General features: G+C 53.1%; 9 protein-coding genes across 9 annotated transcripts; 4 read left to right on the top strand and 5 right to left on the bottom strand.

Annotated features, from left to right (window-relative positions):
• Positions 1–397: 397 nt before the first annotated feature.
• On the bottom strand, positions 398–2,044 carry A1O3_08040 (aldehyde dehydrogenase (NAD+); the record flags this gene model as incomplete). Its single annotated transcript, XM_007738141.1, has 4 exons — positions 398–1,030; positions 1,095–1,155; positions 1,212–1,660; positions 1,739–2,044. 4 exons carry the CDS (start codon positions 2,042–2,044, stop codon positions 398–400), a joined length of 1,449 nt encoding a protein of 482 aa, XP_007736331.1.
• A 4,677-nt stretch (positions 2,045–6,721) lies between these two features.
• A1O3_08041 (uncharacterized protein) lies at positions 6,722–8,043 on the bottom strand (the record flags this gene model as incomplete). The annotated part of the gene is made up of 4 exons (XM_007738142.1): positions 6,722–6,959; positions 7,019–7,446; positions 7,502–7,563; positions 7,845–8,043. 4 exons carry the CDS (start codon positions 8,041–8,043, stop codon positions 6,722–6,724), a joined length of 927 nt encoding a protein of 308 aa, XP_007736332.1.
• Positions 8,044–9,843: 1,800 nt separating this feature from the next.
• Positions 9,844–12,275, top strand: A1O3_08042 (uncharacterized protein; the record flags this gene model as incomplete). The annotated part of the gene is made up of 3 exons (XM_007738143.1): positions 9,844–10,218; positions 10,269–11,351; positions 11,406–12,275. The coding sequence occupies 3 exons, from the start codon at positions 9,844–9,846 to the stop codon at positions 12,273–12,275; spliced, it is 2,328 nt and encodes a 775-aa protein (XP_007736333.1).
• Positions 12,276–13,192: 917 nt separating this feature from the next.
• Positions 13,193–14,532, bottom strand: A1O3_08043 (uncharacterized protein; the record flags this gene model as incomplete). The annotated part of the gene is made up of 3 exons (XM_007738144.1): positions 13,193–13,328; positions 13,578–13,736; positions 14,108–14,532. 3 exons carry the CDS (start codon positions 14,530–14,532, stop codon positions 13,193–13,195), a joined length of 720 nt encoding a protein of 239 aa, XP_007736334.1.
• Positions 14,533–16,020: 1,488 nt separating this feature from the next.
• A1O3_08044 (enoyl-CoA hydratase) lies at positions 16,021–16,854 on the top strand (the record flags this gene model as incomplete). The annotated part of the gene is made up of 1 exon (XM_007738145.1): positions 16,021–16,854. The coding sequence occupies one exon, from the start codon at positions 16,021–16,023 to the stop codon at positions 16,852–16,854; it is 834 nt and encodes a 277-aa protein (XP_007736335.1).
• A 2,826-nt stretch (positions 16,855–19,680) lies between these two features.
• On the bottom strand, positions 19,681–20,643 carry A1O3_08045 (uncharacterized protein; the record flags this gene model as incomplete). Its single annotated transcript, XM_007738146.1, has 1 exon — positions 19,681–20,643. One exon carries the CDS (start codon positions 20,641–20,643, stop codon positions 19,681–19,683), a length of 963 nt encoding a protein of 320 aa, XP_007736336.1.
• Positions 20,644–22,803: 2,160 nt separating this feature from the next.
• On the bottom strand, positions 22,804–23,040 carry A1O3_08046 (uncharacterized protein; the record flags this gene model as incomplete). The annotated part of the gene is made up of 1 exon (XM_007738147.1): positions 22,804–23,040. The coding sequence occupies one exon, from the start codon at positions 23,038–23,040 to the stop codon at positions 22,804–22,806; it is 237 nt and encodes a 78-aa protein (XP_007736337.1).
• A 1,129-nt stretch (positions 23,041–24,169) lies between these two features.
• A1O3_08047 (haloalkane dehalogenase) lies at positions 24,170–25,039 on the top strand (the record flags this gene model as incomplete). The annotated part of the gene is made up of 1 exon (XM_007738148.1): positions 24,170–25,039. The coding sequence occupies one exon, from the start codon at positions 24,170–24,172 to the stop codon at positions 25,037–25,039; it is 870 nt and encodes a 289-aa protein (XP_007736338.1).
• Positions 25,040–25,421: 382 nt separating this feature from the next.
• On the top strand, positions 25,422–25,820 carry A1O3_08048 (uncharacterized protein; the record flags this gene model as incomplete). Its single annotated transcript, XM_007738149.1, has 1 exon — positions 25,422–25,820. One exon carries the CDS (start codon positions 25,422–25,424, stop codon positions 25,818–25,820), a length of 399 nt encoding a protein of 132 aa, XP_007736339.1.
• Positions 25,821–26,218: the final 398 nt, after the last annotated feature.

The raw sequence follows: 26,218 nt of genomic DNA on the forward strand, positions 1-26,218 counted from the left end.
GAGAGTCCGTCACATTTCCACTGTTGATCTAAACCCGGTTAGATCAAAATAGCTCTTGGCGTTGCAGGCTCCAGATCACGGGACCTGATGACTCATCCAAGCCTCGCCGGCCATCAGAGGTACGTGGCACGACGACTGACTCTTCTTACCCATGGTCATGGTATTACATACATGTCCCCTCATGTCCACGGCGTCGATGTCGGGCAGTAGTCACAAGCTGGGCGAGAGCCCTCCGGAGAATCATTCTCCCACACCGTCCACAGCCCATACGTGATACTTTCACATAGGCACTGGAGGTGACTTGAGAATGCATTGATGCTCAATACTAGGACCAAGTGACGCTTGACGCTTAGGATAGATGATTACTGGTTGAACTCAAATCTGGCCAGCTACTCGTTCATGCGGACGTCTTCTTCTTCAGATACAGCGTCTGGATATTGGTGAAGGCCTTGAGACCACCGATCCCCCATTCATAGCCAATGCCGCTCTCCTTGTGACCGCCGAACGGAGCGTTAGGGTCCAGCTCCAAATGAGTATTGACCCAGACACTGCCAGCGTCCAGTTGTCGTGCAATCCGAGTGGCTTCATCCAGGTCATCAGACCACACCGACGCACCAAGACCCAGCTTGGTGTTGTTTGCTCGAGCAATCACATCGTCCTCGTCGGACCAGGTCAGGAGAGGAACAATGGGGCCAAACGGCTCCTCGGTGGCGATTCGGGAGTCATCTGCCGGCTTGTCGATGATGGTCGGGGTGATGAAGTATCCAGGCTTGTCTTCGTTCTTGCCTCCAACAGCCACGGTCCACTTCTCCTTCTCAATGTCGGAGAAGAATGTCTTGACCTTCTCATACTGCATCGAGTTCTGGAGGGGCCCGTGGGTAACCCCCTCCTCTGTCCCATCACCAACCTTGAGTGTCTTGGTGAAGGCGACGATTGCGTCTCGGAACTTGTCGTGAATCGACTCGTGGACATAGATGCGCTTGATGGCCAAGCACACCTGGCCAGAGTTGGCGAACGCAAGGGCCCCAATCTGCAGAACGGGTCAGCCATGCCGCTCAACGTCCTCCCGGGCCGGATTGTAGTAATCTGCTTACCTTCTGGGCAACCGCGTCGATGTTGATGTTCTTGGTGATAATGGCAGGATCTTTACCACCCCTAACAAACGTCAGTCCGCCCAAAGCTACAGGCGAGAAGGCGGAAATGAAGCTCACAATTCCAGAGTAACTCTCTTCAAGGTCTTTGCGGCGCTCTCCATCACCTTCTTACCGGTGACGGTCGATCCCGTGAAGCTGATCTTGTCTGGGCCAGGGTGGGCGGTGAGCCAAGGCCCGAGGTTGTCGTCGCCACTGAGGACTTGGACAACGCCAGGCGGAAAGTATTGTTGGGCGAGTTCGCCTAGCTTCAGGTCACAGTAGGGAGTGAATGGAGATGGCTTGATGATGATCGGGTTTCCCGTCAGGACCGAAGGCGCAATCTTTCCCACGGCCAGCTGGACGGGGAAATTCCATGGTACAATACCGACGGTGACGCCGAGCGGTGTGTGGCGGACGACGACCCGCTTCTCTTCGTCTTCTTCAATGGTCTCCTCCTTGAGTTCCAGCTTGGACAAAGAGCGCAACCAATGCACACCAGCCTTGATCTCGCCCACGGCGAATTGGAGCTGCCAGACCAATCCATGTCATGTCAGAAAGGGGGCAATTGCGCAGCCTGGGTGGAGCGTGATGGACTTATGACTTACGGGCTTTCCTTGCTCTTGCGTGAGCAGCTTGCCAAAGTCACTCTCATACCTCTCCAGCGCGTCGGCGAAAGCGAGCACGGCCTTCTTCCGTTCCTCATTCGAAGTCTTGGACCACGACTTGAAGGCCTCTTTCGCGGCTGCTACAGCGTCGTCGACATCCTTTGGCGTCGAGACCGGCACTTCTGGGTTAGGCTTGCCATTCGCCGGGTTGATGCCATGTCTGGTCTTTTCAGTCGTGGTCAATTTGCCGTTGATGGTGTTGTAGAAGCCTGAGAAGAGGTCAAGCGAGGCACCGATGGAACCCATCTTGATCTTGACTTGATCGGTCAACGGTTCGGGAATCTACAGAGCCACAGGAGCCACAGGCTATTCAGTTCACAAAAAGTCTGGTTTCAGGAGGGCTTTGGGATTTGGAGGGGAGGAGAGGATTGAATGAAATCAGAACAATCCCGACCAGGACAATCGGCCTAATTAATATATACCACTAGACGAACATCGCCTATCTAGGGTAGGCGGGTTCTTGGGGAAAGGTATCTCATGGTCATGGTCATGATCATGGGCATGGCGCGGGGCAAATTTTGATTTCCACCTCGGACGATCCACGATGACGGCAGTTGTGAGGCCCAAGCTGGACCCTCGCCGTGGAGGTGGAGGGCCTGATGTGTTTGGTGTGTTGCGCACTGTGCGACATGGCTTCGAATTAAGCCGCCAATGCCAATACCGACCTGGGTGCCGCCTCCCCCGCCCTCGCGCTCGCGCTCGTCCTCGTGCTCTGCAAGTGCCTCTGATGATTGATCCGTTTCAAAACGACCCGAGGTTGCTGATGAGTCGACAGTAAGGTTTCTACTAAGGGGCAGCACACGGAAGCACTAGTAGTTGTACTGGCCCTGACTTGGACATGCCGCTGCCGAGGGCTGGCAGGGAGCCGTCGGTTCAACTTTTGGGCAGACTGGGCACCCTGGGCACCCTCGTCTGGGTCACTAGCACCTCAGTCGACGTCGAGCTGCGACCAATCATCAACTCGCCAGGAGCCCCGCGGGGCTCGGCTCCCGTCTTACATAAGCACAGGGCACGTGGACTGGACTCTGGGGCCCCAGCATCACGTGTCTGGTGTTTGGAAGTCTAGGAGTGTCTGTCTGTCTGCCTCAAGAGCCCCTGAGTCAGGAATGATTGACACTAGCAATGCCCGCCTTGTCTTCGATGCCGTGACCGTTACCGACTGACCATGCAATCCTGAGTCAACCGATGCCGATGTCGTTGGTTCCTTGTGCAGACTACGTACTAGTTAGTGCCACGAAAGAACTGTGTCACCACCTCCCCTCCCACCTCCGACCTGGTATCAGGGCGCTAACGCACGACAGACGACATGGCCGTCGCACAGGCAGGGTACAGCAAAGAAGCACGCCATGTCGACCGGAGATGTACGCCATCCGGCCAAGTAAGAGCAAGAGCAAGAACCAGGGTGTGTGTACGCCTGCCTTAGGCATGACTGATCTCATCCACGACGCTCCCGGGTACCCTGACCGGGAGGCGCAAGCGGCACCAGACATGCCGCGTATCCTCTATCTGTCTCGAGGACAGGACAAAGCGGTCGTATCGGAACTTACTTCTTGGCGTCATGTTTACTCCTGAGGACACTTTGGATCAATCAATATTGGCTCGCCATAATTCATGGTTGATTCAATCGGTTGACTAATCATGGTGAATATCAATAGTGAACATCTCCGAGCTCCCGCTCCCGCTACCGCTGGCCTGGATTGTAGCCGTCAGACCCCGAGAACCTTTACAGCAGGCCCCTTGTCGATGAGCCTAGTCCTTTGTCTGCTCCCACCATAACCCTGACTTCAACCATCAGATCGATACCCCAAGGCTAGTATGTAGGACTTTTTTGACTTGCTCATCGCGCGTTGTTCTCGGCTGCCTGCTCTGTGGCATGTCCCTCCCACCAGCATCATGCATTGTCAATAAAACTCTGAACACTTCCTCTCGGTGCATCAGCAGGTTGGCAGGTTGGCAGATTGGCTATGTTGAGATGGTGCTTGGCCATGCCATCATCAACTCATTCTCCAGAGAAGCCGATGCTGCAACACTGACACTGCCCATGGCGCTTCCGTTTCGTCTAGCTGACACCCGGCAATGGCTTGGGTTCTGTTGGATAGGGACGTGGGCGAGGAGGCTTGTCTCCCATGTTTCGATGTTGTGTATTGGAACTGGTGTTCGAGGTAGATAAGATAACGGTCTTCTGAATTTCGATTCTGGCTTGACTTGAATTGGTTCAGGTCAAAGGCTTGGAGGAGAATTGGTGGTGTGTGGTGGATGGAACAAAAGGAAGTTGGATTTGCAGCATCGAGAAGACGATATTTGTACCTGGAGAAGCAGGCTCTGTTTGCGCGTCTGTTGTCAGGGAATCACTGCCAAAGGTGACCAGTCAGTCCAGTTGAGTGGCTGGTGAAGTGCTTGCCACTCAATAGGTGATGAATTGGCGGTGTTGCATTGTGACTCTGTCACTGTGTAGAACACCCCTCACTGCCTGGAACCGAGCTGCATGTTGCGCGTCCACAGACGTGATCTCTGTCTTCACCTGGGCTCTCGGTGAAGGCACTGGTCGTGACATGGTCGGGCTGAAGCCATTGCATGGAGCCACGCACACAGCAAATGTGCAAGTGCAGGCAATGCTATTAGGTGATAGTCCTCCTGGCCCGTCGACCAGGCCAACCAGTGCAGGCTCGAAGCCTACTGCATCAGAGCGTATACGCTCATGCTCCTCTTAAAACAGTGCGCATTCGCGATCCTCGTCAAGGGTCGCACTGTCACTGGTAATTCTTGTCTGCAGGCTGGCATGACATCTCTTTTGCCCTATTTCATCGTATCAGGTCCCGCGTGGTTCATAAGGAATATCCCCGGGTTTGGCACATTGGCCAGTGAAACCACTGTGCCAACTGAAGCACCTGGGAAGGCGATATCGAATAGGAAGCCGATGGGAGACCTTCTTCTTCCCTCTCTTGCTCTCCCGCTCTAATATTCCTCCCATCCATATTCTTCACTCCGGTGGGAAGCTGGGGACAATCTGGCTTCAAGCTCACAGTTAACGGGTCCAAGCCCGGCGACCAGTCCAGCAAAGGTCGAGAAGCATAGTTCTGAGATCAATACCAAATGCCAGGATGATGCTCTCTGCGTTGTGATTCTTCGAGTTGGCAAAAGAGCTTCGAGACTAGCTGTTTGGGGTGTGCTCGCTACATGTCTCCGTGGGCCCGACACTTTCAGTCTCGATGTAAGTGCAACCCTATGCGCGGCCTGAGGCCAACACGAATGACGACGACATGTTCTGGTCCGACTGGCTTGTTCATTTCGACAGCTGATCGTGGACTAAACGGCAGGGTCGGTGCCGACGACTTCCCTTTACCCCGGCAAGCATATGGATATACCTGATACCTGGATGCGCATGTGGGCTGCACAGAAACAACCAGAGATTGAGGCATCCAAGTTGACGAAGGAAGGAAAGTTTTACAGGCCCAGGGATTACCTTGGAAGCTTAAAGGTACCTGATATCAACCAAGATATGCCGGCCGTTCACGGATAGGATGCTTGCTCGAAGATTGCTCATCCACCCGTCTTGACTGACGTCTCGAGTTTGATGTCTTTTTCTTGCATGAAGTCCTCTGTTACTCCCTTTCCAGGCATGTGCGTAGAATGTTCTGGACGTGAGGGTCTGTATCCGTACTCGCTCTGGTGGGATTAGAAATATGCTATGAGATTGCTGGAAAGTGACAGTGACCAGACCAACAAGAAGTCTTTCCACAATCAAAGCATCATCGGACCAAGCCCCAGCCTTGACTTTCAGCCTTGATTTTGTCCTGGCTTCCCAGACTTACACAAGGATCGCCCCTGTACGGAGTACCGAGTGCGGAAAGGGATGGGGAATAAATACGACAGGATGAGCCACATGGACTGAAACGACGGAACTCTGGGGGCTGGGGTTGGACAGCAACACGCAGCCACGTTGAGTGGTGGCGGGGTTGACACGATACGAAACGACGCAGGCTGGAAGCACACGAGGCTAGAGATGATAGGGCCAACCCAGAAGCGAAACCAGGTCTTTTGTTGGAACAATGCTGCTATCTTTACAGCTTGCTTGAGCCGCGGTAAGAGTACGGATATTGGCGTATACAGCGTAAGAAAGGCTCGACGTTGACATCAGTGATCGCCCTCCCTCGACAAGCCTGATTTGCTTGAGACTCCGACTCGGCCAGGCTTGATGGTCCCGTTCCCGGCCTCTGTCGGAGAGTCGGAGGGTCGCTAGGGATTGCTCGCTTGTGACTGGTCCGCATCCCCTTTCGCTTTGCAAATCCCCGGGGCTTCCCATGCATGTCTCACCCCTCCCTTATCTATAGATCTAATTCTGTACCAACGGTATCGTGTGTGGTCCGTTCAAGCCTTGTTGCCGCAAGAAGAGAGAAGCTTGTCGCACGTCCGGTCCTGCTGCACTTTGGGTCCAGCCAAAGGCAAGCAGTACGGAGTGCTCCGTACTGGAGCTGGGAAATATCCCGGTCAGTACCATACATGATACTCCGACCTAAAGGTCTATTTCAAATGGCAGAGACATGGCAGCCGCTGCGCCCCTGGTCGTTACCGCTCGGTGACAGGACGCAAGCCCTGCCTAATAACGTGCATGTCCTCAAGGCTTGTTCGCGGTGCCGCCGCTGTGGCTAGTCGTTTGGGGGACTTCGTCGGCTCTTCTCGCGGCATTCGTGGCAAAGATAATAGTCGGTCTCAATGTGTCCAAACAGGTGGCCAATCACTCCACGGATGGGGTTGGACTGCCCTGTCACGAGCCGTCCCCCTAGTTTCCCGACTGCCCCTGAGGTGGACAGATAGATATTCTTCAGATAGAATCGAAGATAACTCGCAAAATATCGTAGATGTCCAAGCGTTAATGAGGCCGTGTGTGAGTGTGGGTATAGGTCCTCGCCAGCATATTGTTGATCATTTGGGAACCACCGCCATGCTCAGGCTAGGGTTATAGAAAGTGACGTTCGATGAAGAACTGAGGGCTTCCGATCCGAATGCCATGTATCCAAGGTAATCGCCCACGGTAGGACCCCCCAGGCCTGTTAGGCCTTGGAGCAGCGGTCCTACGTCGGCGACAAAGTTCTGAACGGTACCACTTGCAACCCAAGTCAAGACACTTTGACCCAAACCGTTCTCTCCAAAGTAGAGCGAACTAAAAAGTGAGTCAGCTTTCATCCACGCCAATCACAACGGGCAAAGGGGCAATCATACAAAGTGGTGCCATTGACATCTTGCGTAGTGAGCGCGCCCTGCTTCAACCCAATGGGCTGTGTCGCAGCGCCAAAATCGCCCAGCCAGATCATGACTTCGTATTTGGCATCCACCGTACTGGTGGCATTGTTGGGGTCGGAATCCAAGAACATATCAATGGCCACGTTTGAGTTCAGGTCGATGGCTGTCAGGTCGGCGACATTGGTCGTGGATGGCTTCTCGTCACCAACTCCATACGCCCACTCGGCTTCAAAATCAATGCGTGCGACGTCTTGAATCCGAATGGGAAAGACTTTATCGGCATCCAACTTGATATTGGGGAAAGCATGAACGGGCTGCGTTTCCGGACCAGGCGGAAATTGCCAGGTGATTGACCATGCCGGTGCTGTGGTGTTGGTCGGGTAGGTGGCGTTGTCGAATGTGGTGATCTTCAGTTCCGTCAGTTCAAAGCTTCCATTTGGGTCCCAAGTACCTTGGACTCACATTCATGCACAGAGCACCACCGCCAGTGTAGTCGGCAGTAATACCCCATTGATTTGGATTCACTAGGATGACGAGTCAGCATTTAAATCGCATGAGACATGATTGGCCCAACAGATCGCTCGCGGGAGTGGCGCGCTAAAGCAAATGGCAGCTCGGGACGGCAAAGCAGAATTCAATCAGCACCAGCACCGGCATCTGTGCAGCGGATCCTACTATTCCCAACAGGTCATAGGCCCAGGAACCAGGAAAATCCTTAACCGCTCCATGCTATCAAAAATGACAGGGGTACTGATTGCTCGCCACAAATGGAAAGGGAGATCGTGCACCAGTCAGAGAAACTCACGTGTGTAATCTTGTCCATCTGTGGTAGGCGTGATACCGAATGCCCGCTGACAATACGTGTTCGTCTTGACGGCATTGCTCACGAAAGGTCGCGACAGGCCATGGGACTCTCGCCAGGCCTGGAGCCCCAGCAATATACCAATGGTGATTGCGACGGGCAGGACGAGAAACCCGTAGCTGATGATGGATTTGGCGCCCATGGTCGCGTGATGTATCTCTATCCGTAGATCAGAGTCGAGGCGCAGAGCTCCAGGGGCCGAGGCAGAACAAGGTGCGCACAGCAGACACGGCAAAAATGGTCGTAAGGAGGAGGACGGGTCGACCGTGGAGAGCGACGACGAGGTCTTTGTACGGAGGACGGAGTAAAACAAAGCGAGCTGAGATGGCCAAATTGTTTGAAGAAAGACAAGCCGTCAAAGAACAGAGGAATAGAGAAATGAAGATCCCGGAGTGGGTGCGGGCGGGCGTCGGAGCAGGGAGCACAGGGCCCAGGGGGTCGGCCGCTCAAACCAAGGTCTCAGCAGCACGGACTGGTGATGTGGCGGCGACAAGGGTACCAGTCTCGAGGTGAGAGTGAGAGGTGCCCGGTGCCCGTATTAATTATGGTTGGAACCTGGAACTCTGCGGAAAGGCTCGCACCAGCTCACCAGAGCGTAGATTTGTCGGAAAGAATGGGTTGGGAGTTGTGGTGGTTGTCTCGAGGGAGGGAAACGAAAATGGAGCGCAGGCGGCGCAGGCGGCGGCGCAGGTGGCGTTGTGAGAAGGTGACGGGGCGGGTGCCTCAGCCTGCGGCATCCTGGCATGCAGTGACCCTAGGGCCAAGGTCTACAGGCCCCAGGCATAAGCTCCTACAGCTCATACAGGGGCAGATGGTTGCTAAACCGGGGCAAACTGGGCCCCAGCCCCGGTTAGCCTGACGCTTGTTTCTCGCGTCTGTCTTGGCTGCCCCTTTGACCTCATTTCCCGGCCTTCGAAGCCTTGTGCTAATCGGACGGCCCAATACCAAGTGAAACAGATCCGATACCTGCCTGGTACCAATCGCCAGCCCGCTGCTGGGGGCTGAGCCCGGCGTCCTGACCGTACCAGTACCGCCCTGCATGGGTCTGCAGGTACTCCGTACACCGGTATCCGTACACGGAGTACGTACCTATACCCACCCTCCCTCAATTTCGTCCCCGTCGCATGTTTTTGCTGCGTCTCCCAGTCTCCCAGCGCCATCCCGCCATCCAGTGTTTGTTGCTTATCGGGAAATCTCTGTCACTGGTTCACAGCCTCCTCCATCTGGTATCCATGTCCGTGGTCTGTTTCGTCTCCATCCTGTTTTCCAGCGCTTTCCTTGGTCGATCCAGCCTCCGTCAAATGCGAAAGGGGGCAAATCGCATTTCGCCTACGGATACTGGTACGCCGGCTACGGCCTTTGCACGGCGCAAACCAGCTGATGAGCGCGCCTGCGAGGTCCCCCAGCTCGCCAGCTGCCATTGTTGCCAACCACTCCCTTACCCGGTAAGATGTGACATCCACTTCACACCAATACTATGACGAGATAAGGTAGCACGTAGACATCCGCCGCGGCGCAGGCCAATTCATCGCCTCAAACTCTGACTTGTCCGCCTTGTCCGTCCTGCCGGCCATTCGAATCTTGTCACCCTTCACTTTCCTTGTGCAATTTGCCTGTACCACTAACCTTCGTTTTTGCTGGTACGGAGTCCTGAGTACCAAACTCGTCGAACTCTCGCCCGCCGGGTACGAAACACCGCAATCCTTCCAGCTCGACACGCTCGTTTTCCTCGTCGTTCGCTTGGTACTCCGTACAAGGGGGGGAAATACTGCAATACGCACGGGACATCCATCGTTGTCCAGACTTCATTACTGCTCAGGACGGAACATGAAACTTCTGCGCGGTCTTTGAGCTAATCTCCCTGCCTCCCGGACCTCCATTTGATCCAAACGTCCAACCCTTGCATGACCTCACAAACACTCTCACGCCTCGATTCTTCAAGATGCCGCTCGTTCGCAAAAACAATGATCGTGGGAGGCCAGAACAACAACGGTACCTACAGGCCATGACAGAGAGCACAATGTCTGGTGCATCGTCCACCACGCTGAATGAGAACGCCAATTCATATTTTGAAAAACCTCGTTCGGTGGTGCACCCGGTTTATGGCAGCTACAGAGAAAGTATACCATTGACCGAGTCACCACGCAGCGCGTCCGACCATCATGCTCGAACCCTCTCAGATCTCATTACCACCGAGAACCTGCAGGATAGTCCTCTAGATACTCCCAATGGAGGGTTTCCTCCTTTCGCTCCCAGAACTACTTCCACCTACTCAGAGTATGGAGCAAACTCGCCTTATCCGACATCCACGCCATTTGTGAGTCCATCCCTCGAGCTGGCAAGAATCCGCGTGCTGACCTTCAACAGAGAAGTCAAGAAACATTAAAACCTCTCGTCCCCGACGCGTCTAGCACGTACCTGAGCAAGGATTGGGTCAAAGATGGGTCCATTGCCCGACTACACTCAAGAGACGACAAGGAATTTCTATCTGGCTGGAAGAGACGGATGTATTATTGGTTCGCGCCTCTACTGGCCATTGTTTCACTGGCACTGTACTGGCTGTATTTTGGCCTCCGCATCACCTTTGTCATCTCGGCACAACGCATGTACCACGCGCCTTTCCCTCTCGCCTGGGTGTTCATTGCTGTCGAGATCAGTGTCGCCATTCCGATCTTCATGCAAACCTTTTGGTCACTGTTTGTCCTCAAGAAGAGGAACCGTCCGAAGCTGCGGTTGATTGGCAACGACGTCCCCAGGGTCGATGTTTTCATCACCTGCTGTGGTGAGGATGACGATCTGGTTGTCGACACCGTCCGCGCGGCATGTGATCTGGACTATCCCGCTGATCGGTACCGGGTGATCCTCTTGGACGATGGCAAGTCGGATGTGCTCAAGACTACATTGGAGGATATGCGAGAGACCTTCCCCAACCTGTTTTACCGCCGCCGTCCCAAGTTTCCAGGAGTTCCTCACCATTTCAAAGCTGGCAATCTCAACTATGGTCTGGACGAGGTTCATAGTATGCCTGGCGGTGCGTCCGAGTTCATGGCAGCTTTGGATGCCGACATGATTCCCGAACAGAACTGGTTGCGAGCCATTATGCCTCATCTCCTGTTGGACCCCAAGGTCGCGCTCGGCTGCCCGCCTCAATTGTTCTACAATGTACCCAAGGACGATCCTCTTTGCCAGAGTCTCGACTTCTTCGTCAATGTGGCAGAGCCGGTCAAAGATGCCTTGGGGGTTGCGTGGTGTACCGGATCCGGTTATGTGATTCGAAGAGTGGCTCTTGATCAAATTGGCGGCTTCCCTCGTGGTTCATTGGCAGAAGATGTAGCCACTTCGACCCTGCTGCTGGGCCAAGGCTGGAAAACCGCGTACGTGCATGAAGCTCTTCAGTTTGGCACCGTCCCGGAAGACTACGGTGGCCATCTGAAACAGCGAACAAGATGGGTAAGTTTGGATTCCTCCAAAGGTGGTCCTTGGACGTAGCTGACATTCTTTCAGGCAATTGGCACCGTCGACACCGCATTCAAGCTCCGGTTCTGTCTCTGGGGCGACAAAATCAAGCAAATGACCTTTGCACAGCGAACCTCGGGCTTCATCTACGCTGTCTTGAGCTTGTTCAACATCTTCCTGACATTGTCCATCTTCGCCATGCCGATCGTTTTGATCGCCAACAAGCCTCTTGTCGCCTATGCCACAGAAGAGCAGCTCCGGTGGTTAATTCGGGCCTGTTTTGCAGCCATGACGTGCAACCGACTCTGCGAATTCGCCCTGTTCTTGCCGTCTGGCTACGCCACGGGACAAAGGGGTAGTCGGTCACAAATGTGGATGAGCCCATACATTGCGCTGACACTGGTGCGCTCCTTCCTGCTTCCGAAATGGCTAGGTGGACAAACCCAAGCCTTCAAGGCAACAGGCTCGATTAAATCATCACTGAACGAGCGAGACGCAAAAAGGCGCGCCCCAATGTACCGACGTGTCTGGACCATCCTGGTTAACTACCTGGCCGGCTTCCATGTCGCTTATGTCTACTTCGTCTTGGTTGCCGTCACCATGTCGACGTACCGGTGCTTCTTGCAACACACACTCCGGGCGAAGCTGGTATGCCTGCTCACACACGCCTTCTGGCCACCTCTGACATGGATTATCGTCTGCTCGTCGTTCTGGATACCATTTACGTATGCCGTCGACCCTCCTACGATGCCTGACCGGGAAGAACTTTTGGTCCGCGACCAGAAGACTGGAATCGCCCATCCAAAAGCAGAGGCCAAGAAGATTGCCTTTAGCACTCAGAGTTTCTTGTTCGAGCTCGAGTACTGTGTGACCACCGCGTTTACCGCCGTGGTATTTGTCGCCGCCTTCTTCTATTGACACCGCCAATAAAGGCAAACGAGCAAGCCCCAAAAAAACAAGGCTTCATGAATGAACGAGTACGTCACGGCAGTTTTATTCCCGCACACATAAATTTAGGATCAGGTATTTGGTGTACATATACCCTGCAGCCAGCAGATCCATTCATCGCGACAACTCAAAAAGAGATTTGTATATAGATTATCCTGGGGTACACACACGAGGCGAAGGAGGGCTAGGGCGGCAACAACATCTGTCAACATATCCTGCTGGAGTCATTCCACCCTTTGGGGAAGTGGAGGGGGATTGCTTGCCGAACATCGAATGGTGACTATGGATACGACCGGGTTATACAGGAGGTCCGGGTATGGCTTAGCAGATAATGGGAAGTATGGTACTGGGTCAGCCTGGGCTAATAGGGGCGGGGGTCATTTCTTAGAGCCGAAAAGACAAATGGCCATCATCATAATCAGGACAGGGAGATTCGTAGTGTGACACAATAAAACATTAGATTGACCAGCTGAGAGATCCGAAGGTGGGATCTGTTCTTTTTTCTGAAAGCAAGAGGGTTCCCGATCAAAGTACTCCGTACAGAGTAGAGTACTGCGTAGTTCCACTGACAGGCAGGTCCGGTATGGTATGCCCACTTGACCAAGGCTGTTCTCCAGCCTACCGAGTATGTACTCTGTACTATGTACTGTAGGTCCAAGACGATAGATACTGGTAATTACTCCGTATGCGAATCCGAATCCAAATCCGAATCCGCACATAGAGCTAGAGCATGGAATCCTTTCTGGGAGGCATAGGCATACCATCAGCCGTCCTCCGTCCTCCATCCTACTGAACTGAAGCTTAGAGCTTTGCTTGCATTAGCCGTCCTCCATACTCCATACTTAGTGAAGCCTAGAGCTTTGCTTGGGTGCCGATGCCACTGAAGCCTAGAGCTTTGCTTGGGCGCCGATGCCGCCGATGCCGCCACCGCCGCCGGGGAAATTGGAGACGAAGGAGCCGTCGAGTTCGTTCCACTCGCTCAGGAGGGTCTTTTTCGCTTGGATGAAGGGGCCTGTTGCTTTGCTGTGGATAGATGGGGAGAAGCGGTTAGATAGATAGGTAGATAGACAGATAGACACCCAGACACCCAGACACCCAGACACCCAGACACCCAGACACACAGCCAGTCAGTCAGACGGGGAGAAGCTGTTTGAAAGGGTCCGCGATGATGTGGCCACACTGATAGGGGGGACCTCTGTCTCTCCAAGACGGAAACCGGGAAAGGGAAAAGGCAAAGGGCAAAGGGATAAAGCTCTCCAAGCTCGCACTTACAACATGGCTCGAAATTGGGCGGTTTTGCTGTGCTCGCCCAAGGCCTGGAGGTCCTTGTAGCGCTCAAACATGAGGACTTCGTTGGGGGCGTCGGGCCGGGTCAGGACGCTGTAGGTCAGGGTGGTGAGCTCGTTGGATTCGACCCACGAGCAATACTTGCTGGATTGTTGTCAGTCGGGGAGGGAAAGAGAATGGAATGAGAATCGAGGGAGATGCCGACGTCGTAGGAAAAAGGCGAGGATGGTAAAGATAGCATAGCATAGCATAGCATAGCATAGCATAAAACAGGATGGGAGGATATGAGATGAGATAAGATGAGATGAGATGAGAGGTGATGTAATAGAATGGGACGGGCATCGAGGAGAGGGAAACAAAACAAAAAGCCACCGAGACCACCTCGTCTGACATGACCCGGGTGATGAATGGCCATCCAAAGGGCAAAGAGGGTGAGGAAGACAAGGAAGTACAGTACTCGGGACGCAGAGCGGGAGTGTTGTATGCGAAGCTGATGGAGTGGAGGGTCAACTCACCCCAGAACATCAACCAACTTCTCCCTGAGCCCGTCTCCGTCCCTCACCACGAACTTGGCCAGCATGACGATCTGGGCCGGTCCGGTCTCGATCTGGTTGCGGCGCGCTACGAATCCCGCGGTGGGATACCACGTGGTCAAGTGAGGCGCGGGCGCGGCCGTGGCCAAAGAGGACGCGGCGTCCCTATATTCGGGCGACGCTTGCACGGCCGCCAGGGCGGACGGGCGCGTGAAGATTTCCACCCCGGCAATCAGGCGGTCTTGCTCGGCCGGGGCGACCATCCCGAGCAGGGCGCCTTTGCGAGTCGCGGGCGTGAAGAAGCTCCGTGTCGTGCATTGGCTGGTCGGGCGGCGGAATAAGGGCGCCAGCGATGACAGCGACTCGATGACCTGCCAGCCAGACTTAGGAGGATGTGCTTGAGGCATCTCAACTCGCAGAGACAGCGGACACGAGAAAGGAAGATGAATGGCGCCAACCGTGACCGAGACTGGGAACAGGGACAAGGCTGGGACATAAAACAACCAACCCTCTTAAGAACAAAAAGAGACCGTAAGTACGTACCTTGTGCCTGTCTTCTGCCCGGTTAGGACGGAGTATGACCAGCACGGCTACACTTTTGTTCTCGGATGCCTTGGCCATCTTGGTATTCGAGGGGATGGTGTCTTGTATAATATATTGTTTGTTGTTCGTGCCTCTGAAAAACAAAAACCTTGGCCACCTTCACCTTAGATAGACAGGTAGACCCTGTAGCGTACTGTATGTAGGTCGTGCGTGGTTGATGATCTGATCCGAAAACTGTCAATATATTGGAAATATGTGCAGGCTGAACGAAAAGAAGGGATCAGGTGTGAATTGGAAATACTTCTACTTGTGAGTACATTCTCTTTCTCTTTGGGGATAACAAACCACAAACCGTGCGCTGATCTAGTATTATCTAGCATCTAGCATCTGGCATGGACCCCAGCAGAGTTGTCGTGGACCGTGGACGGCTACTTCGCGGGTCGGGGAAGCCAACCAGATGCTGCCTCGGCCCATCCACTGTATGTGATCAGTTACCTTTAGTCGGGGCCTGCTGTGTACGCTGTACACTGTACAGTAGGTACTGGATGTACCGGAGGTGGTAGGTACCTATAGTACTGTAATTAGTGAGTCGATGGCATTGGGTTTCACTGCCCTGCTCCTTGGGCCCTGGGCCCTGGCCCCTGAGTCTTCAGCCTGGTTCGTCCAGCAATACACCGTCACCCTCAGCCTCGCATCTAACGTCTCCATAGGTCGATAGAGAGACCGTGGTAGTGCTGTAATATAGCTAGTAGCTGATATCTAGCAGCAGTGACCGGCAGAGCGTGAGGAGACAGCTGACGGGAGGTTCCCAGGAGGACAGAAAGCCACTGACCGCAGCAGAGTACGGAAAACGAAGTCCGGAATACGCAGTACGCGGTACGCAGGCAGTACTCGTACGCAGTGATCTCTGATCTGATTGATGGATGCCAAGCACGCCGGACCTCGGTTCAAAGTTCAAGTTCTGCTTTGCTTCTCCGCACCCGCCAGGGAGTCAGGGACATGCGTCCAGTAAGTATCTACCATCTATCACTATGTCCTTGTCCCTTGGTATACAGTCCAGATTGCCGAGGATCCCCATCATTGACCTTTTATATTTGTCTGACTTCGTGCAGCATTGTGCATTGTACCTCCCATCTACCTGGACCTCAACCTCAACCTCAACCTCGTGAACCCCCTTCTCGCGCTCTGACCCCGACTGCTACCCCCTCTACTACTTGACGGTCAGCGCAGGCAGCGACAGAACAGCTCTTCAACGCGCCGGCACGTCCTACCTGTCCGATTCGATTCTCTCTCCCACTTCCCCCATCCAGAACCAGAACCACGAACTCTACCGCTGACAGACATCATACATCATGGCGTCGCCTGAAGAAGCGGTCCTCTATCGCACCCAGGGCCGCATCGCCATCATCACACTCAACCAACCGAAGAAACTCAATGCCATGAACCAAGACTACTACTATCGCATCTCCTGCCTCCTCCGCGACATTGCAGAGAATCCAGACATCACAATTACCGTCATCACAGGCAATGGCCGATTCTTCTCGGCCGGAGCTGACGTGACGTTGACCCGACCGGGCGGTGGGCCTGGCATCAGCAAGGACCAGGCGCGGAACGACATTCTGCGATCCTTCGCGGCCAACAACCTCGACATCACGCGGTCGTTCTACACCCATCCCAAGATCCTGATTGCCGCCCTCAACGGGCCGACCGTCGGCCTGTCCGCGGCGCTGTTGGGCTTCTGCGACTTCATCTATGCCGCTCCACACACCTTCCTCTTAACCCCCTTCACCTCGCTGGGCCTGGTGGCCGAGGGCGGCGCGTCCATCGGCCTCGTGCAACGTCTGGGCCTGGCCAAGGCCAACGAAGCCCTCATCATGTCCCGCCGGATCCCCTGCGACGAGCTGGTGGCTTGTGGGTTCGTGACCAAGGTGTTTTCCGGGAAAGACCAGAATGACAGCGACGGCTTCTTGAAGCAGGTCTTGGCCGAGGTGGAAGACAAGCTGGGCGACCATTTGAACCAAGAGAGTTTGGTCAAGATCAAGGAGCTGATCAGACGGCCTTTTCTCGAGAGCCTCGAGGCCCAGGGCGTCAGGGAGGTCATGGAGGGCATGCAGCGCTTCATCAAGGGCGCACCGCAGGAGGAGTTTAGAAAGATTGCCAGTGGCGAGAAGAAACATAAGTTATGAGGTGACACAAGCATATATAACGTGACAGGAGTATATATCTACCCGGCAACTAAGGAACCGGACAGAAACATCCAGCTGTTGGCCCACTGCCATGGCTGGACTCTGGATTGCTCCGGTTAGTAGTTAGCATGAAGCAGTGGGAATTTGTCCAGGTCCAAGGCCCAAGGCCACACCAGTATTTGGCTGCAGGCACCAGGCTTGAATGTTGCATACCGTGGCGGCAAGGTGACTTTCGCACCTTGATAACCATCTCCTCAAGGGACACCAAATACACCACGTACTTCATACGCCGCACTTCACTTCATATCATAGTCAATGGAGCAACACTCTAGATCCCCATCCCCATCCCCATCCTCATCCCCAATCGGCAGTCGTATACTGATCGCATGCAACGTACTCGTACTGCAATGCAGTGCTGTGCTGTGCTGTGGTTGCTCCTCAATCCCGGTCGGTCGACGTCAACTCGACGCACACTTTGTCATCACCTCCATCAACAGTAGGTATGCAGTGCAGTGTGGGCCTTGAATCATCTACCACTCTGTACTCCGTACATAACAAAGATACAATCATTGGGTGTGTACGTACCTTAGCTAGCTCTCCGCCTGGAGAAGCTATGCCTTGCCGTTGTAGCAGCAAGACCGGGCTCTGGAAAGCGGCATGCGAAGGTCGCTCAATCAGCCAGTACCATTCCATAATTAGCACTTATTAGATGATTAGGTAATTGCATGTGGTTATGTCACTGAAGTTTCCCGTTTGCAGCTAATCCATATGAGGAACAGTCTCAATCTCAATTGGCCGCTATTCCTGATATGGGTGCAATCACTTGCCCTTTGAAAGCTGGTGTTGATGCCGGTTTAAACGCTGCCCCTTGGGTGCCTCTGATTTTAGATTTTGATTACTACGAGTACACCGTCTACCACACACCACCAACCACCCACCATCAGCACGCCATGCTTGCGAAAGTACCGCGAAAGTGGTTGTGGGTTGTCCCGGGGCAATGTAATCTAGCGCTTCTTGCTTCTTGCCCCTTGCTTCTTGCCTCTTGCTGTTTTCGAGCTTGGTCAACTAATTACAACTAAATGGCTTAGGCCAACCCTCCCTACGATCAAATGCAAATGCAGCGTGTTGACTAAGATGACGATGGCGGCGGTGTGGTGGTGCCGCCTTGACTAAAGCTTGTCAGACGCCTCGAGTCGTACAGGTGAGTAGGCGAGCAGGTGAGCAGTGAGCCAGTGTATATATATATATATATATATAATCCCTGAATAGTCGACGCCCAGGGACATTTCGCTAACTCATCCCTCGCCGCTTTACTCTCCCGCTAACGACTATTTAGTCCGTTCGCTCCCCATTCCGCTCCCTCCTCCTCCCTTTCTATCTTTCGCGGTCCCCTTCTACTCCCTTCTGCTCCCTCCCGGCTCCTGGCCCGCTCTTGCGGCGCTACCTCACGTCCCGGTGAGGCTCCCGTTCGGGCTCCAGTCTTATAAGCGCCAATATTGCCTATATCCAGCCTTGTAGTAACTTTACCCGATTACTTGTATCGCCTATTTCGGCCCTGATGAAAGGTAGAATCGCTGAGAGAATGCCCTGCTATATTCCTGGACGGGGTTAAGTGAAGTCCCCCATTCTATTGTATAATACTCCTCTTCTTCTTTTCCTTTTCCTCTGCGCGCTCTCCCTCTCTCTATCCTTCTTGTATAGATTACTCCCTCTTGTTACGAATCGCCCCACGCAAGGTGTCACAAGACGCAAGGGTTCCTTGGCAAGTGGGAAGTTCCAGGGACTGTCTCGAGGAGTGACTAGTACAGAGCGAGTCAATGTACCAGAGCGAAGCTGACCAATACTCATACTCAAGCGTATGGATATGATCGAGAACGAACTTAACTATGTATTAAAGCTATGGAATGACTGTATGTATATATCTAAGTGCTCTGTTGCTCTGTGTGCTCTGCCAGCAAAGCACCAAAGTATTGGAGCAGTCAGAGCAGCGAGTTGTGTCACGTGATCCAGCCTCACCTGCGTCGGAGCCTTGCCTCGGCTGACCTTCCTTACTGGTTCCGGACCACTGGCCGTTGTCCTGGCCGCAGGCAGATTCGTAACATCTTGCAGGGAACCTTCCGTCTTGTGACACCTTGTGTGAAGCGATTCGTAACACCTGCTTAGGCCGCTACTTACCCCCCTTATCCTTTTTACTACTTCTAGGATCCGCTATTATTAGATGCTTAATAGCGGTGTCTGTCACTCTATGCGATTCGAGCAAGTAGCATCCCAACGACAACCTTATTGCTCCTCGTTACTGCGTGCGTTAAATGCTGTCTGCCTATTTTCATCCTTATAGTCAGCCTTAACGTCGCTTCTTGTCAGCAGCAACCATATCACGTCTTCGGGTTCTCTTTCTGCTGCATGTATTAGTGCTCTCGGCTGTCGGAAATTTATGAAATTCGCTAGCATACTATCAGGGTACATCTCTGGAGGGACGCTATCGCATTTCTCAAGATCTTTCGATTTTCGCATACGTGTCGTGCGTCCCGTTTGGATACAAATCTTTCTCACGGGATATTGTGACTGTCCGAATCTTCTTAGATCAAGCCGCTCGAATTCCTCTGAAACGATTTCTCTCCGTCCTTTCTCTCTCCGTCCTTTCTCTCTCCGCCCTTTCTCTCTCCTCCCTTTCTCTCTCCTCAGATCTGTCCTCCTTGTTACGATGTAGATTTGTTAGTTGTAGAACTCTTGTCAAACCAACACACTGATTGCATCTTCGCGTTATCCTCGAGCCGACGTTATTGCTTGATGGGATTTGTTGAAAATATTGTGCACGCCACAATCTTATATATGAGGCAGGAAATTGGACCAGTTCACAGTGTTGTATGTGGCCGGTGGCAAAGCGCGGAGGCCGATGAACGCTTCCACAATAATATATAGTCGTGCCAGTCCATATGACCCGATCCAGATTACTGCTATCGAGTACTGTAGCCACAACGGTAAAAGGAACAAAAGCTCAAGGACAGTATTGGCCCCAGAAACGCCGAAAAGATGACAGGCCGCTGGCAATCGCCACGCTATGATGATGAATAATATCCCGTAGGACAAAAAGGATGCCAAGAGAGTCAAAGTTGCGGCGCGCCAAAGTTGTTGTTCAAGGACTGTGGAAAACACCCAGTTCCACCCGATAAAATAGAAGCCCATGTACATTAGGGAGATGGTAGAGATAACTACCCAATCCAGTACTCGCGCATCTCTTGGAGGGTTTCGTGTGCTATTTCGGAATGACGTGATCGGACCATACTTGTGAGCTCTACCCAGACCAAAAAGCAGATCGATACCCCATACAACGGGTCCCACGAAGTCGAATCGAGAGGGTCGTGGGTTAACAAAGTCGAGAGGAGTGGATCTGAAGGGTCTGCTTGCACGGGCGCCCGCAGATTGGAGTACGTCTTTGATTTTGACTTGATCCTTCAGACAGATAGGAATTGTCGTGGCAACGTCGAGAGGCTTATGACGCCACCAGAAGAATGTGGGCAAGGTGCAGAAAACGAACGTCATGGTAGAAAGTTCCAAAGTTGAGATTGGTAGACGCTGCATAGCGCGCCCCAGGCACTGAAGGGCAAACCCACACACCTGTATCGAGGTGAGGAGGCGGGCAAAGCCATCTGCCTTGTTCTTATCCCAAATAGCTTTCTTCTCGATTTCAGGGAACACCATGAAGCCGTTGGTAACCAGATAATATATTTGATGGGCGTCGACAGGGAATGGCACGTAGTCAGGGCATTCTAGCATGAAGCCACCCATGTCCGCGAAAAAGGCATGTCTGAGTGACCATTGCGAGTAGCCGGCCTGCGAGAAGTCCGAGACTGATTGAGAGGCTGAGATCCATTGCTGTTGCGCGAATGCTGCCGAAACCTCAGGCAGAAAAATGGTGAAAGCGACCCACAAAAGCTTTGTCACAAGAAAGTGCCTCTGTCCAGGTTTGCGAGGAACATTTAGGAATAAGACCGCCCAGCTGCACAAGAATATGGTGACAACACAGCTCCATATAATGTCGATCGTACCTCGTCCGTCTGGCGAGTTAACCCAGCCGTGAGTCAATTTAGTCGTTGCGTTCATTTATATCCAACGATGGGGAGGTATATTCCCAAAAGACACGTTGTTCGCGCGTGAATATTGATCAATTTGCAAGAACGCACTGCGGCAATCCCAGTAATGGTTGCAGGAGAAGTAGAGTCGACTATTTACTTATCAACAGAAATGCTGGGCCCTCAGCAGAAGATCTGCCAGCTTCGGTCTGCCCCGTTTGCCTTTCGGGACGGTTGGCGGGGCGGAGCCTAGTCCCTTACCGCGCGCGTGTATGAAACAGTCCCGCAAGTATCGTCGCACCACTTCTGCAACTTGCAATGTCTTTTCCAGTCACAATTTTCAAATTGACCCAATTGGCCTTCGACCGTCTCCCCTTTCTGCCTGCGCTATCTCCTGGCTCGGAATGCCTTGGCCAGATCAGCGGAAACTATCACCGCAAGCTGCAGTTTAGCCACACAAAACTTTACTGATCAGAGTGGTTTACTCCCTTGATTGGATTTGTAGGTCAATCTCATCCTCACAGGTTGTCATGCTTGGAATGGCAACATGAGGTTTATCATGCGAAGTCAATTATGGCTGTTCAGTTATTCCAAATGGGAATCTTCCTCGCGTTGGTCGACAGTCTTGGAGTTGGTGGCTGGCCTGGCTGTGTTAGCCTAAGTAGGCTTGGCAAGTACAGGCTGCAACTGTCTACGTAAGTATCTAGAATACAGGCGCATAAGAGGAGCAGAGTCAATGCTACCCATCTACAACCTTGTCCGTTGCCCATAGGTTACTTTTCCGGTGGGACATGGTGGTCATCGTCCAGCTTCGAAGGATATATGGTCTGACAGTCCCTAAGACCCTTATGATCTACTGAGTCAGTAAGAGACGGCTATGTCACTAGTAGAGGGAAGGTTGGCTGGCGCCAGGCCTCATGTCGCCGCGGCGGTGACTTTGAGGTCGCTCCTGGCAAGCTCAAGCCGAATACAGGGGTCGCCGGGCGAGGCCCTCCTGGGCCTTCCGGCGCCGGGAGCAGGGGTTCTTGGGGCCTAGTCAGGGGCCCTGCAAAAATGCTCACGGCTGTGCTCGCGCTGCATGTTCGTACCTCAGGGCTTGCGAGGCTGACTCAGAATCGCACGGCCACAGCTCAAAACGGCTTAGTCATGACTCGGGTTCAATGGCGAGTTGCTCACGTCCGGAAAAGGAAATGGACTTTGGAGAGGTCAAGATTCGCCGCTGGGTACGATCTCCCACCTGATTCGCAAGTCTAAAACAACCGCCAAAGAAGCCCATCACGCCGGGTGACTTTCCTAGCGTACGTAATCGTACAAGACAGGAAGGCTGCAAGGTATGAAGGGCAGGAAAAGTGGGAAAGGTAGGGAAAAAGTCTGACGCCGCGGCACCGTCAAAAGCCACACCGGGAGTAGTCCTCGGCCAACCGCCTAGGAGTGCCACGATATGTTTACCCAAAAATCACTCTTCAAAGCGCCGAGCCGCCATTCTCAGGTTTCTATTGACACAGGGACTCTGTCCGAACAAGGTCAACCCAGCCAAGCAACTCAGTCCCTCGGACATCTTCTTAACCAACTCCACCGTAAATCCCTGTCTCGTTGTGTTCAAAATGCCTCCACAGCGGCCCGTGTGCACTCAGTATCAGATTCGATACACCTGCGAACATACCCTGAATAGCGAGTTTGTCAAATGCCCAAAACATGAAGGGAGTCCAGATAACAAGTGCGGCAAGGGCGTTTGGAAGTACGGAAGAGGAGAAGACATCGGGTCACAAGTGTCGGTCGTACTCAACAAGCGCTTAAGGTATCTTATAAGCTTTCAAAGTCGCGGACAAGTTGCATTCATTAACAGGTTGACGCCATTATCAGTTCTTCAAGGTTGTTAGTCCCAGCGCCGACCCTTGCCTGAAGTATCCAGCAGAGCCGCTTCAAGGCTGCAAAGTTCTTGCTCTTTCATGGCATTCCAGCGCTCGAGGTCATTACCTGGGGGTGCAGATGAGTGCTCGAAATCAATAAATTTCAGCCCTTCGCTTGTGATCAATATACTGTCCTTGACCAAATCGCCGTGAAGGAGACCAGAGGCGTGTAGCCCTCGGGGTGCTTCCTTGCAATCCTGCATGTCTGAAATACAAGCCGGCCTGCCAGGTATTGTTTTCATATGGAATCCAATAACTCGGTGTCGTGATCTCTCAAAGGCACATCCTAACAATTCAGGTTCTAGCTGTGATTTTCTTTCTGCCAGAGTGTAAATAGCCTCTAGCTCCTTCAGCATCCGGCGAAGTTCGGAATTGAATCTCGCGACCTTCAGATAGCATGACTCCGATCCGTTGTTAATGTACGTGACTCGAGATTTCTTGTGAAACACAGCCTGAAGATTCAAATTATCGAATAATGGGTAGCCTCCCATAACTTTTTCCGGAGGTAATGCATGAGCCTTGAAACCGTCAATGTATCCCACCTATCGTACCATCCGTTGAATTTCGACAACGCACGAATAAGCTCGTCGTGCGACGTTCTCGAGTCCTTCGGTAAGATACTAATATCAGTGATGTGAACATAGATGACTTTCTAACATAAAGTATATTGTATAGTAGAAGCGGAAAGGCAAACTCATCTCGATCCTAGTATCCGGTTGACGAGGAACTACTTTGGACCCCTCTAAGTTCCAATGAGCCGCGTAGGATCTTGATTCGCCCTGTCAGATTAGCACAGCCCACACATGCGCCACTTCTCACAAGGAAATTTAGGCAGCATCGCAACGGCAGGGAATTTGCCAGGTTTCTGACGCTCGTCTAAAACTGATGCCCAGCCAAGAGGCAAGTATAGCCGATCAGGAGGGGGCCAGAAGGTAACCCCTGAGCCCGAACTGGCTTCTGCGAATGGGCATCAGAGAGCGCTCCCGGTAGCTCGCCCAGTGCTCGAGCACACTCCCCCTTGCTCTGTCGTGGCTCCCGCGACGCGCTCCCGGGCTCGACCGAGCGTCCTCGATGCTCCGTCACGTACCTCATTAAAGCGGCCTCGCTCCTTTTCCTGAACGAAAATGGTCATGGATAGAAGATAGTTCGGGGATGATATAATATATATATATATCAGGATCAGAATCCGAGTTCGAAAGCATGAGTAGTTCCATCCCATTCCGTTCAGACAGTTCAGAACTGAAAAGGCAATCAATCAATCTTGATCTCAACTCCCATCTCCACATCATCACTCCTTACTGAACAGAACAGGACAAATCCCAGCCTTCAAGCATGTACATCACCCTTCCCAACCACATCAAGGTCTACTACCGCGAGGCCGGGTCGCCGACCAAGCCGACCATACTCCTCCTGCATGGCTTCCCTTCGTCGTCCCACCAGTTCCGCAAATTGATGCCGACCCTGGCCGCGAAATATTACGTTGTCGCGCCGGATTTGCCAGGCTTTGGCTTCACCGAGGTGCCGGCCGAGTCAGGCTTCATATATAGCTTTGCCAACATCGCCGACACCATCGGCTCGTTCTTGGACACTCTGAAGATCACCAAGTTCGCGGTATACATCTTCGACTACGGCGCTCCAACGGCTTTCCGTCTCGCTCTCGAACGCCCGGATGCCATCACGGCCATTGTGTCGCAGAACGGCAATGCCTATGACGAAGGGCTCGCCCCCTTCTGGGAATCTTTGCGCGAACTGTGGGCCGCGCCACATGGCTCCGACGAGGAGAAGAAGGTCCGCGAATCGGTGCGGGATGCAGTCCTGACCTTCGAGGCAACAAAGGCCCAGTACCTGGTCGGCGAACCGGAAGCCGAAAAGATCGACGACCCGGCATCGTACCACCTCGATTGGGCCTTGCTGTCGCGACCAGGCAACCAGGAGATCCAGCTTGACCTGTTCAAGGACTATGCGAGCAACGTCGCCCTATACCCAAAATTTCAAGAATATCTCCGCAACACCCAGGTCCCTGTGTTGGCGGTCTGGGGGAAGAATGATTTCATCTTCGCCGCCCCGGGGGGGGAAGCGTTCAAGAGGGATGTCAAGGATGCAAAGGTCGTCTTGCTAGATGGTGGGCACTTCTCGTCCGAGAGTCATGCAGAGGAAATTGGGCATCTGATATTGGAGTTTTTGCAACAACACCGGATCTAAGCTAGAATTTAGCTGTTATGCCTAGGGAATCTGGGAAATGCATGTTTCTTGCAAACTCCCTTCTCTGAAGATGTAATTCCTACTAGTACTCTTCGTCCATCAAGCCATGAATGCCAAGACCCGGATGCTGACGGGAGCATGGACCTGATGAGTGAACATTCATCAGCCTGGATCCAGACCCGACGGCTGACAAAATCGAAGACATACACATCGTGGGTGAAGATCGCTGTGGATTGGAACTCGTATTTATTTCGAACTGGTACGGTGAACCTTTCCTCGAGCTGGCAAGCAGGGAACCTCTTATCAATACCGCCGAGCAGAGAAGACCAGACGGATCATAGCCCCTCGTCGCGCATCCGGTCCGGATTCAACTTCAGACATCATGCCAGCCTCATTGAGAATTGAGCTGTTCCCTGCTCATCTTGAACCGATGATCGCCTTTTATACCGATATCTTGAGCTTCAAGCTGATTAGACACGAGGGCGATTACGCCTACCTTCAACGAGACAATATCTTCATCGGGGCTATCGAGACCGGGTCAACAGAGACTCTTGAGCAGAAGGAAAGCTACCGCCGTCCCAGCAAGGGAATCGAAATCGTCATTGAAGTCGACGACGTGGACAAGGAGAGGGACTTTGTGCTGAGAAAGGGTTGGAAGCTGGATGCAGACATCGAGTCGCAGCCTTGGGGGTTGCGAGACTTTCGGCTGGTAGATCCTGACGGCTACTATCTTAGAATCACCTCGCACAGTTCAAAGAAAGACCGAGGACATGTGGTCTGAGGGCTCAAGTTGGGCATACGGCATACGGCATATGAGAAGTCGACTGCGCTGCAGGCTCCGCAATGGCTGTAGTTGACGCTCAATGGATAAGCTGAAATCGTGCATGTCATACAAGGCAGCAGTGACGCGGCTCTCAATGTGCCATGGGGGATGAGAGAATGGCATTATTGTGTCCTGGTCGTACCGAAGTTTGTCCTCTGTGTCGTGTAATTGGTGGCTGTGAGTTGGGCAGTGGGTGGCATCTCAGCTCTCAGCGACAAACCGAACTTGAAGCTTCTCTCTACAGCGTCTTTAAAGACGTCATGGGAACTTGGAAGGTCCGAGGACTCACGAGGCCAACGACTGGGATCTGGGAGGGGAAAGCGCAAGACTGTGATGCACCTCAGGCTCAGCTCCTC

The sequence above is a fragment of the Capronia epimyces genome, assembly GCF_000585565.1.
Source record: "Capronia epimyces CBS 606.96 chromosome Unknown aczIQ-supercont1.7, whole genome shotgun sequence".
Lineage (NCBI taxonomy): Eukaryota > Fungi > Ascomycota > Eurotiomycetes > Chaetothyriales > Herpotrichiellaceae > Capronia > Capronia epimyces.